The sequence below is a fragment of the Myotis yumanensis genome, unplaced genomic scaffold (genome assembly GCF_028538775.1).
Source record: "Myotis yumanensis isolate MYYU_CA2020_CCGP unplaced genomic scaffold, mMyoYum1.0.hap1 SCAF_17, whole genome shotgun sequence".
Taxonomy (NCBI): Eukaryota; Metazoa; Chordata; class Mammalia; order Chiroptera; family Vespertilionidae; genus Myotis; species Myotis yumanensis.
In genome coordinates this window covers 9,444,798-9,459,329 of record NW_027223768.1, presented here as the reverse complement: position 1 = coordinate 9,459,329, position 14,532 = coordinate 9,444,798, and the positions used below count along the sequence as shown (strand labels likewise).

Sequence of the window (14,532 nt, the reverse complement as noted above, 5' to 3'; positions counted from 1 at the left end):
TTCACGGGAAGTTAGAGATGGTCTCAACTGGGGACCAGAGGAAGCTGAGGCGGGTGTATGGGGCCCAGGACTGGGTTTCATTAGCCATGCGCTTCCCCCTTTGGTGGCGTTGCCTGCTTCGGGTACCAATCCTGTTTCTTTCTAGAGGCCATTTGAGATTGGGAGCCTCCCATCATAGATACGAAATCCTGAGCTAGAGAAATTTTGGCAGCAGTGGTTATTTACGTACTGGAGGCCTGGTCACAAAATTCATGAACTCAGGGGTCCCTCAGCCCAGCCTGAACCCTCTTGCAGTCTGGGAGCCCTCGGGGAGGGGGGGGGGGATGTCCGACTGACCACTTAGGCCAAGAAAGGGAGCGGGCCTAAGCCATCAGTTGGACATCCTTAGTGCTGCTGCTTAGGCAGGAGAGACTCCTGCCACCACCGCTGTGCTCGCCAGCCGTGAGCCCAGCTCAGGGCTTCTAGCTGAGCAGCGCTCCCTCTGTGGGAGTGCACTGACCACCAGGGGGCAGCTCCTGCATTGAGGTCTACCCCCTGGGGTTCAGTGCGTGTCATAGCAACCGTTCCGTCGGCCATTCGGTTGATTTGTGTATTAGCCTTTTATTATATAGGATATATTTATTAATTTCAGAGAGGGGAAGAGAGGAAGAGAGAGAGAGAGTAAGAGAGAGAGAGAGAGAGAGAGAAACACCAATGATAAGAGAGAGTCATTGTTTGGCTGCTTCCTGCATGCCCCCTACTGAAGATGGAGTCCACAACCCAGGCATGTGCCCTGACTGGGAATGGAACCGTGACCTCCTGGTTGATAGGTAGACAACTGGGCAACATGGTTATTTTTTATATTATTTCTTTGGTGGTGTTTGATGATTTTCAAGATGCGTTGTCACCATTCTTTCACAGAATGTGAAGTAGGTAAGTAGGAAAGATGCGTGTGCTGGTGGCTTGCCGGCGGGGCCCCAGGAGGAGTCCTGGTGTGTTGAGGCAGCTCCCGGAGCACTGGCTTCCCCATAAATGCTCTCTCAAGGGGAAGATCTCGGAAGGGGATTACCGAGTGACGAGTTTAGAGCTGGGTCAAGGTGATGGCAGCTCCATGAGCCGAGACCCTCCTGCTCCTCACGTTATCCTCCCACAGGGTCAGACTACACCCCCAGCCCCCGCGTCTGGCTCCCGCATCCAGCCTGCTATTGCTGCTGCCTAGGCTGGGCTGGGATAGGCTCTCCGTGGGCCTTGGGCCCCCTGGCTTTGGTTGAGGGCGATCACTGTGTGGTTAAGGAGGTATGGTGATGGCCCAGGAGCCTTTCCTTGTGTTCTGCTGACCTCGGGGGCGAGGTTACAGCTGTCCCGGGGTGTGGAGGAGGGGCCTGTGGGAGTCTGCGGTGCGTGTGGGCTCCCCTTGTCAACACCTGTCCCCTGACCTCCCTGTCCCATTTGCTGTGGTCAGTGGTCTTGGTCTTTCCATAATCTTCTGTCATTCTAGAGAGGGCTTCCCACTCACCTGACAGGGCAGATTCCTGAGCCAGCTCCGGGGTGGGGCCTGGGGAGCTGGGTTTCCAGCATCCTTCCCAGGTGATTTTTCCATGGTCTGTTTCCTACAGCTTGTTTGTGTTTTTTTAATCCTAACCTGAGGATATTTTTCCATTGATTTTCAGAGAGAGTGGAAGGGGTGGGGAGAGACACACACAGAGAGAGAAACATCGATGTGAGAAAGAGACACACCAATTGGTTGCCTCCCACACGGGCCCGGGCCCTTGACCAGAATCAAACCCCTGACCCTCTATCCCGAGCCAAACCTGCTAGGGCTCCACGGTTTGAGTTTTGTCAAGCGCAGGTCTAGAGGTCATAGGGCAGAAGGGATTCTCTGGCAGCGAATGGATGTGAGGGCTTTTATGGGAAGGGGTGGGCTCCTGTAGAGATGGTACCTTGTCTGTAGGACCCAGAGCATTTGGCAGCTTCTGCACCTTCCAGTACCAAGAAATCTCCAGATGGCGCCTTATTTCCTATTTATCTTTCCCTTCCAGGATGGTTTTACTATCAGCTTCAAAAGTCTGGACCAAATTTGGAGTCTTAATGCTTTTAAATTGGGTTGTACCAGCTAATCTACTTTATTTTTAATCTTACCAATTTGGAATTAGGAGTTTTTAAAATTTGCCCAGCAAATATCTCCAGACTACGCCAGCCCAGGGAAAACTCGATGACATGAATGTTGATGGCTTCGCTCTGGGCCCCTGTGCTGTTCAGGCTCAGTGGTTGCCGCCCCAACGTGGCCTTCTCGTAGTTCATGTCAGTCAACACCCAGTGAGTCCCTGCAGCACTGAAGGTGTGGTGGTAGTGCTGGGGATTCAAAGATGATTCACACTGGTCCCTGCTCGCAGGGAGCTGGCTGGTGGGACAGCCAGCGGCTGAGAGCAGGGTGCTAAGTGCTGCGATCGGGCAGAGAGCGCTGCGGGGACACGGAGAATGTGAAGTGTGTCTACACCACTAAGTTTCCCTGGAGGGAGCTGTTGTTAAGGCACATCCAGGGACACCAACAAGTCTGGTGACTTGAGCTGAGCCTTGAGTCTTGGCAGGAGAGCAGGGGGAGAAGCCTGCGATTGTTTGGCATGTTGGGCAAGCAGAGAGCAGTTGAGTATTGGTAGATGTTGAGTTCCAGATACGAGTGACAAGTGATGAGAAGAAAGCGGGGAAGTAGCCTAAAGCCCCAACATGCTGGAGGAGGAGGGACTGGATGCTGGTTACAGCGAAAGCCTCCCCATACCGCAGGCTCTTTGGTCCTGTTTTCTAGAACAGAATGTTTTCTCCAGCACTTGACTCCTTTGTCTTACCCCCCCCCCCTCCGCACACACTCCCCGGCCATGGGTGCCTATGAGAGAGGAGAACTGTCCCATGGAAGTGACAGTCACCACGCACCATTGCACGGGTGCTGAGACACTCTAGTGGTGACGAGCTCTTCGTGGATCATGCGACCCCCAGGCCGGATCAGACACCCAGCTCTGAGAAGGGGGCTTGGGTTCGTTGGCTGTTTCAGAGGTGTTCCGGCTTTCGGTGTAAATAGGTACTTTTGGCGACACCTTTCTAAAGATTTGACAGGTGGTGACTAGTGAAAAGCCATTGGTTTTCTTTTTTCCTGTGCAGTTTTGTGTCTTATTTCCAGTATTCACATGGGGGTGAAGACTGTATTTCAGTATATTAATATTTGAGTTATTGGGGTTGGGGATTCAGCACCTAGGCCACTATATAACTTTGTCTCACAAACCCCCATGGGGTAAGTCCCACTACATCTGCTGAAAATATGTGTAGTCATGTGTCTAGTGGAGTTCCGGGGTAGAGGTCAAGGTTGGACCTTGGTGCTCTGCCAGCTGGGTGATAATTCGGAATTCCTTACTGACTTTCGGGGGTCGAATCCAGGGCGGTATAAGCTGTAGACAGAGCCCAGCAGTCTTGACTGGAATAACAGGCCTTCAGACCGTCTGGGTCTGGCTACCTCGAGTGTCCTCTGTGACCTTCCAGCACTTTCTTGTTCCCTGGGTGTGGTGGTCCCTTCCCTGGAGTGAGCCTGGGAAGCGGGCATGGGTGGGACTGTGCCATGCGTCTGGGTGGCCGGGGCCCTCACTCACCCAGTTGTGCCACGTTGCGGTTTATTTCCTCAGACAAAGAGTTCATGGTGCGGCTGGAAACCGAGAAGCGCCTGTACACCACGGGGGAGCCGGCTGAGTTCCGCTGCATCCTGGAGGCGCAGAACATTCCCGACCGCTACTTCGCCGTCTCCTGGGCCTTCAACAGCTCGCTCATCGCCAGCATGGGGCCGAACGCCGTGCCTGTCCTCAACAGCGAGTTCGCCCACCGGGAAGCCCGGGGACAGCTCAAAGTGGCCAAAGAGAGCGATGGTGTCTTTGTGCTGAAGATCTTCCACCTCCGCCAGGACGACAGCGGGAAATACAACTGCCGTGTGACCGAGCGCGAGAAAACCGTCACCGGGGAGTTCATCGACAAGGACAGCAAGCGCCCCAAAAACATCCCCATCATAGTCCTCCCCATCAGTAAGTGGAGAGGCACCTGCTTCCTTCCCCTTCTCCCACTGGTCTGGTCCAGTAGCTGCATCACTGAGAGGTCAGAGGAGAGAAGACTGTGCTGGAGGGGAGGGAGGGAGGGCAGGGGGGACTCTAGGGTTCAAGCTGACAGGGAAGGCCAGTTCACTGCTCCGCTGCTCTAGCTCCTGCCCACTTGGCAACCCCCCAGGTAGGCGAGCTCAGGGCTGTGTTTGCACCTGGAGGGGGCATCGCAGACCCCACGGATAGCAGCTCAGCTGGGAGGGAAACCAGGAATTCAGGAGAGCTGTTTGCTCCCAAGTGGGAATTCAGTCCCAGGAAGAGTGGGGAGATGCCTATCTTGACATCTTCCTTCAGAGGGAGGATTTAAAGTCATAAAGCTCATTGTTAAGAAGGAGTTGCCCTCTGGGTTTGGGGGATGGAGGGGTTGGCATTTCCCTCATTTTCTTTTCCCTGGGGAAATTGTGTTTTTTAAGAGTCAGTGGCTGGGATCTCTCACATTTTCCCGGGGCATAGACTTTTAAATCTGATGTCCAAGGCTGCTCAGGTGGGCTCCCTGCCACCCTGGGCACTGGGCGTTGTCTGGGTGGGTCACGGTCGTGGCTGGGGACTGACTGCCTACCTGTGTTTGCCTGTGTTTAGTCATCCATAGTCTCAGGATGTTCTCATTAATATCTCATTTCTCTCATGGTTCTATTTTTAGTAAAAAGAGAATGAAAAAACTTAGAATGCTCAGAGTTTAAACAAGATGGGGAAGTTTTTAAACTAACCGTTAACCCTTTCTCAGCTGTTCAAACTGTTCTTTCTCTCACCCTTACCCTGGCTCCCTTTTCATTTTTACTGCGTTTTTAATATAGCTCTTGATCTTCAAGTCTGAAGGAAAAAGACCACACAAGCGTCCTCCCACTCTTTCTCCTTTTCTCACCAACAGGATTACTTTCTTTTCATGCTTATTTTTAAAAAGCCACATGCACACACCTAACTATCTTGAAATTATTCTGTTACTAGACTCCCCCCCTCCCCCCTGCAATGCCTAGCATGGTGCTTTGCATAGGGTAGGTGCTTGCGGAGTATTTGTAGGATTGAAGCTGTGGAATCGAATGCCCACTCTCTTATTATTTTCCTGTCGATCAGTGTTTGCTTTAACCATGCACGGACTCTCTGCTTTTAAATCTGCAACTAATTCCTTGTTGTGTCGTAAGGATCCAGTGAAGGGCAGCCACGCTGTTTGCTTCCTATATCTTTTGTGCTAAGAGATTTCCCCCCACCCCCTTCCAAGAACGTGTTTGATGATCTGTGGCCTGCTGTATTGCTTTTCCAGCAGATGACTGGGTAGTTAAAGTCCCCCAGAACCACCAGATCCTGCCCCAAGGCCACTTGGGTAAGTCTACCAAAGCAAACGATCACGTCGGTAATGATGGTAATACCTTGGACTTTAATGGCGCTTTTCCTCCCAAGAGCCTCAAAGAGCTTCTGCATCTATCATCTTCCCCGCTTTCCCCCTCAAGTCCCCGTAGAGGCCAATATCGTATCCGTCCTATGAAGGAAGAAGCCAGAGCACCGCCCAGAGCCGTGGCTGAGCCAGTTCCGTCAGAGGTTGAGCTTGCGCTGCAGTAGAAATCTCTGCTTCTAACCCCATGTCCACTGCTCTGCGCTTAGCCTGTGCTATACCACCAACCTCCTGGTTTGACAGTTCGTTTGTGACATGCCCTCAGATTCTCATGAGTCCTGTCCAGGTTGGCACTCGATCCAGAGTGTTTTAAATGTCGGCTGCCTTTTCTCAGGCCCAACAACACCGGTGAATAGTCTAACCGGGCAGTGTCTGTATTTGCCTTTGCCTGGGCTGCTGGAATGGTGTGGTTTCTCACAGCCCCATGTTCTAATTGTGCAGTTTTCCAGGCTTGCTAGAATAACAACGCACCCCCAGCAGCCCTCACAATACAAGCCAGGCTTACACGAGAGTCCATTGGGGTGACAGTAGGGGACGAGGGTGACACCCTGCAAGTCGTTCTTCTGCTGAAGGCCCGAAAAGGGATTTTCCCCCCTGCATGCTGAAGTTGTCCTCACTCGGAATCGATAACACTGGGGATGAGTCTTTAATCCAAAGAGGAATCTTGTTGTTATTAATGACGAGATGAAAAGCAATGACCTCATCTAACACTCAGTGTCGTGACCCTGAGAAGTAGGAACTGTTAGTATCTCCGTTTCGCACATGAGATCTCGAAGCTTGGGTAGGGTTAGGTAAGGACCCAAGGTTGCAGAATTGGGCCCAGGCAGCCTGCCTCCCCACCCTTGCTTTTAGCCACCAGTGCTGTGGATGCAGGCTCATTGGGAGTCTTATCATCTCCCCGAGTCTGTTGGGATGGCTCCTGGGAGCATTCCTACTCCCCTTGTGCAGACCTGTTTTTGTTTTATTTTTTTCACGTAAAACAAGCCAACCCAGACTGAGGAGCAGGTCTACTCACCTTAACCAGAGTCCACACAGGGGTTCTGCGCTCACCTGCACCTGTTTCTGCCTGTGGGGGAATCCAGGGAGCAAGGATTGATTCAAATGCATGGTCCTGGGTACGGGTGTGTTTCCCCCTGGGTGTGCCTCTTAATCTGGGACTTGATTGTATTGAGTGATTGAAAATTGTTGATTGATTTAAAAATGTGGGCGTGCCCAGAAAATTGGAACCAAATTAGTTATGGTATTTTGTGTTCTTTTATACTTATTATGGCTTTTTGAACTCAATATAGATTACTGTACAAAATAATATACTCATGATTAAGGTAGATTGGAATATCCATGATGTTTACAAAAACCAAGAGTTATGGGGGATAGTAAAATCAATCCTGATCACAGTGACCAGTTTTTGAAAACTTAGTATGTTTTAGGTGATTTATATACGTGGTCTCACTTACTTTTTAATCTTTAAAAAACTATATGAGATAACACTCTCCCTGCCTATAGTAGAGTCTAAATAGTTTGATTGAATGAGTTCATATAGCTAAGTGAGTTAGCAAAGCAGTGAAGGGAGTGGACTCCTTATCCAAGACTTTTTACAAAAATATGTTTTTATTGTTTTCAGAGGGGAAGGGAGATAGAAATATCAATGATGAGAGAGATTCATTGATCGGATGTCAGCCTCTGTTTGACCGCCACAGCACCAAAGGGTGGGAGTGGAATTTCCAAAGCATTCAACCTAATAGAAATCCAAATGGAAGAGCCTGGAACCCCAGCTGAACAAATAACCCGATTCATTGTTTTATGCCCTAAGCTTAATGGCATTGGTTGTATTTGTTTTTAATTGATTTTTAGAGAGAGCAGAAAAGAGAGGGGTAGAGAGACGGAAACATCAGTGAGAGAGAAACACCATCAGTTGGCTGCCTCCTGCGTGCACCCCTACTGGGGATCGGGCCCACAACCTGGGCATGTGTCCTGGCCGGGAATCAAACCAGCAACCTCTTGTTTCCTGGATCGATACTCAACCACTGAGCACGCCGGCCGGGCGGTTATATTTCTTAGGTTCTGATCCAGCCCCAGGTCTTAGACCCTCATTACCCTGGTCCTCTGCACACGGCACAGGCTCCTAGGTGATCAGACCCAAATCCCGGGAGCAATGCCCAGAACCAGCCAGGGCCAGGGCTCTCAGCCTCCAAGGCCCACCGTGCCTGCAGCCTGTGACGCTGCACCCTTCCTCCTTTCTCGTCTGCGGGGAGGGCGCGGTGGAGACCCGAGGCCCCAGCTGTGCTCTCTCTCTGTCCCCAGAGAGCAGCATCTCCGTGGAGGTGGCCAGCAATGCCAGCGTGGTCCTCGAGGGCGAGCACCTGCGCTTCTCCTGCAGCGTCCGCACGGCGGGCAGGTCGCAGGGCCGCTTCTCCGTCATCTGGCAGCTCGTGGACAGGCTGAACCGCCGCAGCAACATCATGTGGCTGGACCGGGACGGCACCGTGCAGCCGGGCGCGTCCTACTGGGAGCGCAGCAACTTCGGGGGCGTGCAGATGGAGCAGGTGCAGCCCAACTCCTTCAGCCTGGGCATCTTCCACAGCAGGAAGGAGGACGAGGGCCAGTACGAGTGCCATGTGACCGAGTGGGTGCGGGCCGTGGACGGCGAGTGGCAGGTCGTGGGGGAGCGCTGGGCCAGCACCCCTGTCTCCATCACGGCTCTTGGTAAGTGAATGTCTGGGAGTCCTTCTGCAGGGTCGCTGGGGTGACTGCCCCCGGGTCAGGAACCCTCCCCTGACCTGTATCGGTCAGTCCTGCCAGGAAACAGAGGGCACCTTCAAAGGGTTTAATGGAAGGAACACGCTATGGAAGCGTGGGCAGGGCTGAAGGGACCAGTGATGCATGGTGGGGCCCTGGGGACGGTGACTTTAATCACTCGTGGTTCTGGGTGGAGGGAGTGAAGCTGTAAGAATTCTGGCTAGAGGACCGAGGCCACTCAGCAGGACATGGTGGCCCCGGGTAGAGGATATGCCACCTTCAACCTGCAGAAGAGCAGGCGCACAGCCATGAAGCTGCTCTTCTGCCCCCAGGCTCTCCCCTGCCCCTTGCGTGCTGCCCAGTGCCCAGCCCTCCTGAAAGGTTCAGAGCAGGGCGGACAAGGGCAGGGAATCACCTTGATTCTGAGTGTGGACAGACAGGATGGCAAGCCTGTGGCTTAGGTCTCTTCCGGGCTCTACTGTGCTCCGGGCTAAGTCTGAGCAACTGGCCGGGAGGTAGACACATTCATTTTACAAGGAGACTGAGTGAGGCAGGTTAACTAATTTGCTCAGGGCTGTAGCTTTTAAATGCCAGACCCACAGGCTGAACCTAGGAAACCAGCCATCTATCTTAATTTTTTCCAAAGCCTGTGCTCTGAGGCCCCTCCTTAAGAAAGCGATTTCCTCATTAGCATGAAATTAAAAGATACCTTGAGGTTTACTAAAACCAAAGAAGATTAGATGGACTCCTCATGGGGTCCTTAAAGAGGCTTCCGTCAACACGTATCTGCCTAATCGGATCCGTGTGGGGCATTGCTTTGCTGGGAAGGTAGCTCCTCTCGCCGGTCTGCTGTCATCAGGAGACTCTGCCGTCACTTGTCCTGGAGAAGTGGTCCCACTCCCTGAGGCCGTGTTGCCCCTTCCCCCTGGGCGGGCTGCTGGTGCTCCTGAATACACCTCAGTAAAGACGCAGCCCTGAGCAGGTTTGCTCCCCACAGAGTCCTCCATTCCATGCCACCCCCATTCTAATCCCCAGGTTAGAATCTCATTTACTTTCTAAAAGCTTTATCCCAGAGATTGGCCTGCTTTCTGCAGTCCCCATACAGCTCTGATTTCTGTCTCTAGAAGCTTCATCCAGAGGTTGAGTTTTCTGATGAGCTCAGTCTTGTGCCTACGTTCAGCACCGTGGGCACCTGTGGACATGGAACCTGTGAGGAAAGCTCCGGGCTCCCAACAGTGGTAGCTTTTCCCGTCCTGTGAGGTTAGGAGTATCAAGGAGTAGGTCTGGTTAGTCAGGGTGGTTCCTCTAGAAGTAATTTTACGGTTCCAGGCTGTCCCTGATTCTAACACTTCCTAGCTAGCTGTGTGGCATTGAGCCTCTACTTCCCTATCTGTAAAATGGGTTCATGCAAAGATTAACATGTGTCTGGCTGTTCCCACAGCCGGGGGTCACCAAGAGGTTCTGACCTGGGACCCCAGGAGCCTGGCTCTGCTCACCTGCTCGCCACACCTGGGGCACTTCTGCCTAAAGCCGTAATCATAGTGGCCCAAGGGTGTGGCACAGAAGAAAACAGGAGGGTTCCCTGGAGTAAGGTCACCTTTTCAGCCTAAAGTAAACGACAGCACATGACTAGCTTTGGGGCTTTTTTTCTTCTGCGTTAGCATGGAATCCCAAGATTTTTAGGAACGGCCCTGCAGTTGGGGCTGATGGACTGCAAATCCAGGTAGGTCCTCCAGCTTCCGAGCACGAATGGCCATTGAGAGGCCATCGCGAGGGCTTCGTCAGCAGGGATCGGTAATACTGCTCAAGGGGGCTGCCCAATCTCTCTCTGTGGGGTCTTATGAGCTGTGAGTCTGTGCCTCCACGTGATAGCTAACGTAATCCTGGCCTGGCATCAAAACAGACCCGAGAGCCTTTGCTCTGCCCTGCTAGCTTTTGCCAGGACCCCCGTCACCATGTCACCCCTCCCTGAGAGAACCAAGTGACTCCTGGCTTGCGCCTGTCTGTTCTCTCTCCAGAAACGGGCTTCGCGGTCACAGCCATCTCCCGCACGCCGGGGGTGACCTACAGCGACTCCTTCGACCTGCAGTGCATCATCAAACCCCATTACCGGGCCCGGGTCCCTGTGTCAGTCACCTGGCGGTTCCAGCCGGTGGGCACCGTCGAGTTCCACGACCTGGTGACCTTCACCCGGGACGGAGGGGTCCAGTGGGGGGACAGGTCCTCCAGCTTCCGCACCCGAACGGCCATTGAGAAGGTGGAGTCCAGCAACAACGTCCGCCTGAGCATCAGCCGAGCCAGCGACACGGAGGCGGGCAAGTACCAGTGTGTGGCGGAGCTGTGGCGGCAGAACTACAACAACTCCTGGACGCGGCTGGCCGAGCGGACCTCCAACCTGCTGGAGATCAGGGTGCTGCAGCCAGGTAGGGGCACGGCCGAGCTCGCGCTGTCTGAGACGCGGGAGGGAACAAAATGTGTGCGTTGAGCCCCCCGTGTGGCCGCTTTGACTTACCAACTTTTGATGTTGAGAAATTTCAAATCCGCAGGAAGTTGAAAGAACGAATCCCCTTCTCTTGGCCAGTTGTTAGTCTTACCATGTTTGTCTTCTCCCTCGGTGGGTATTTTGTTGTTGTTGAACCACTTGAGGGTAAGTTGGTGCCATCAGGACGCTTCCTCCTAAATACTTGAGCGTGAACCTCCTAAGAACAAGGACACGTGATTACAGGACGTCACTGACACTTTCCCAGCCCCTAACCAGATCCAGCCGTGACCACGCATCCCTTTTAGTTGTCACGTCTGTTTACATCCCTTTACTCTAGAGCTGCGTCCCGGCCGGACACCCGTGTGTTGAGACACTGGCGTTGGTGAAAGTGTCCAGGCCGACTGTTTTGCTAGAAGCTCTGTCTCATGTCATCTCCTGTATCCTTGCCACAGCGGTGTGAACACAGTACCCACCCCTGTTCGCAGACCAGGGACCCCGAGTTGGGAGGGAAGGGGGACCCTCCTGAGCATCTGCTCTGTGCTAGGCGCTTAGGCTGGTTATTTTACCAGATATCCCGGCCGCCCCAGGAAAGGTTGCCCAGCAAAGGGTCGCTTAGCTGGTGAGGGGCGGAGCCAGGATTTGCACCCTTGCCTGCCCTTCTGCTGGTTTCCTGACCCCAGGCCTGTCTGCTTGTGCTGAGTTCGAGCTTCATTCTTCCATGGGGCTGAGTCTCTCTCAGCAGGTGGTGAGGACGCACGAATTTATGGGAGCCTAGTCGGGGGTGGGGGCTGGGGGGTCCTGCGAATACTCTCACCTTCATCAAGCCCTTCCCCTAACACGGGAGCAGTTAAGTGCATGCCACTCCCATGGTTTTCTCGGAGTCTGTCTGGTCTGCCGCTACGTTGGAAGCTGGATGAGGGTGGAGCCCAGGCCATGGTCCTGTTTCCCTCTGAGCTGGGCCCTGAACAGGTGAGCTCGGGCACCCACCCATGCAGCGGACGGTGGGGGTGGATGGCAGGTGACTTTGCAAAGACTTCTTTCTGATGTTCTGACCCACCCACTTTGCAAAGAAGGGTTGAACATCTTGCAAAAAGGATTTTTCTTTCCGCTCACGGCCGTGGTCAGTGTCCAGCTGGGTCTGCTGGGCCATTTCAGATGGTCACAGTGTTGTTTGCAGCAGTGCGGGGTTACAGAGGGCAATGTCTGAGTTTACCCTTCACCTCTCCTAACCCCATAAAGAGTCTGTTGTGTCCCCGAGTTTGGAACAGATGAGTTGTATAAACAAAGGGGCCGATCCTTGGCCAATTAGAGCCTAAACCTGGACGACAAGATGCTCGGGGAAGAGGCTGTTCTGCTTAAGTGGGTTTTCAGGTTAATGGAGGGCGAAGCAGAGACCCATTTCCTGTGAGCCCTTGTGTGGGAAGTGCTCAGGGACGCACTCGTCTGCCTTACTGAGTGACTTCGAGATAGTAATTGCCTCTCGTATGGTCTCCTGGCCCCCAGGGCTGGTGTGTGAGCTGTAGCGCAGGCACATGGTTCTGCTGCCCTCAAAGGCAGGGAATCGCTGACCCCAGACCTTGCCTGACGCTGCCTTTTTGCACAAATCCCTAATATTTGCTGCTTTCTGTTGCTCCTGGGAATCTGAGGCTGGAGCTCATAAGGGAAGAATAAGGAATTAACTTATTGAAGGTTCAAGTTATTTCGATTCTGATCAATTGATGGTGTTACTAAAGGAGATAAGGGACAAAAATGGGCGCCAGGCTGTGTGCTCAGTACTTCTGTTTCTTTTCATTCCATCCACCAGTGAAAGCGTGGAGATGTTTGTTTCCCCAGAATGGTTTCCCCAGGAGGAAACCGAGGCGCCAGGTGTAAGAAGCCTCGAGGGGGGCAGGCCAGGCTGGTACGTGGGAGCCTGGCATTGGAACTGAGCTTGGAGCCCGGGTCTCTGATGCCCAGATACCTCCACTTTCCATGGTACCTTTTCAATGCCTCCTGGGAAGTGGCTGGAAGCTGAGGATCTGCTCCGAGGACTGTCTGTGTTGGGTGTGGCTTAGGTTGAGTCATTTGTGTTCTCGCTGTAAAGTGTGCAGTGTCATCGTGCTGGGCTGTGTGTGGTGAGGCCCGTGCCCAGAGGTGCCCAGTTACGCCTCTCGGGGCCCTGGGGAGGCCGCGGGGAGCGAGTCGGCGCCCCGTCCGCACACTCCCAGGAGTGGCTGAGGCACCGGGAGAGCGCATCCCCGAAGTGTTACTGTCTCCCCTTTATGAAATATTGATGCACTTAGCACTTAATATGTTCCAGGGAGCCTCGTGTTTGTGTTTGCTCCTCCCTGCCCCCCCCCCCCCACTCTGGTTGGCCCTGGAGCTCTTATTTGGGGGACACAGAAGTGGAAAAGTACAGAGGCTGACTGCGCCTGAGACCATGTAGACACGTGGTGACTATAACCTCCTTCATCTTCACTGCACCCCGGGAGGAAGGCACTGATTTTCCATTTATTTATATTTTAATATATTTTTTATTGATTTCAGAGAGGAACACGGAGGGAGAGAGAGAATCATTGATCAGCTGCCTCCTGCATGCCCCCTACTGGGGATGGAGCCTGTAACCCAGACATGTGCCCTGACCGGGAATCGAACCGTGACCTCCTGGTTCATAGGTCGACGCTCAACCACCGAGCCACACTGACCAGGGCTGTTGCTTTCCCATTTATAAGGGAGTAACTGAGGCTCGGGGAGGCTTGCTGAAGTCCAAGAAATAGTGAGTGGGAAGGTGGGACTTGGACGCAGGTGTGCCTGAGTAAAAAGCAGTTGGTATAAAAGGGGACTTTGACCTTTCTTAAGGCTGTGTCATCAGAAATTACTCCTCTGCGTCCTGTAGCGGTCTCATTTACAGAAGGCACTCTCTGTAGATGCCTGACGTGCGGAGTCCTAGGCCTGGCCCAACAATAGCAGCTAACACTTCCTCTGCATTTCTTATGTGCCATCGCCATCCCGAAGTCCTTACCTGTGAAACCTCTCTTACCCATGCAATGCCATGGGGGTGCTGTTTCCCCCCTTTGTAGATGCGGACACTGACACAGGGGTTGATTAAGTTACCCAGTGATCCGCAGTCAGAGGCAAGATTCACATCCAGACGGGCAGTCTGGCTCCAGAGTCCAAGCTCTTATTTTTTTTTTGTTAGTCCTCACTCACGGATATTTTTTCCATTGATGTTTTAGAGAGAGTGGAAGGGATGGGGAGAGACAGAGGGAGAGAAGCATCAATTGGTTGCCTCCCACATACGCACCAACCAGGGTAGGGGATGGAGCCTGCAACTAAGGCCCCTTCAGTCTGGGGCCCAGTGCCCTTGACCGGAATCGGACCTGGGACCCTTCAGTCTGGGGGCCAATGCTCTATCCACTGAGCCAAACTGGCTAGGTCCAAGCTCTTAATTTTATTATACAGAATTAAGGTATTTTCTAGAGTAGACATCTTTTTTTTAATCTTCTCAGGAACCTTTTTGGGTACCATGTACTTTTCTTCAATTTCTATTCTGTCTGGTTTACCACCCCTAATTTCCTGATCTCCTTTCACAAACATTTAAATTTGTTTTTTTAAGTTGAGGTCACAGGGTACCCGTAGAGGTTCCTTGAGGCGCAGCTTGCCAATGGTGTCGGTGTAGGAGTGTAATTTGTGCCTCCCTCTGTTTCTTCTCATTTCTGCCACAAGATGGCTCTAAGACTTGGGCACACCGGAGCTCAGAGCCAGTGCTGGCTTCCCTTCTTTCTGCTCTCCCTTTATACCTTCCCCCTCAAAACATGGATCCTTATCCCTAGTCTGAT

The 14,532-nt window shown here is 52.9% G+C and overlaps 1 protein-coding gene across 4 annotated transcripts in view; it reads left to right on the top strand.

Annotated features, from left to right (window-relative positions):
• The window catches only part of IGSF3 (immunoglobulin superfamily member 3), an 86,659-nt gene that overhangs the window by 50,152 nt on the left and 21,975 nt on the right, over positions 1 to 14,532 (top strand). For 2 of the 4 annotated variants that reach the window (XM_070396178.1, XM_070396181.1), the window contains 4 exons: positions 3,648 to 4,037; positions 5,368 to 5,427; positions 7,798 to 8,199; positions 10,251 to 10,655. In XM_070396178.1, the coding sequence (XP_070252279.1) occupies positions 3,648 to 4,037; positions 5,368 to 5,427; positions 7,798 to 8,199; positions 10,251 to 10,655 (1,257 nt within the window). The remainder of the gene's footprint in view (positions 1 to 3,647; positions 4,038 to 5,367; positions 5,428 to 7,797; positions 8,200 to 10,250; positions 10,656 to 14,532) is intronic. The other 2 variants (XM_070396179.1, XM_070396180.1) reach the window with 2 other exon arrangements.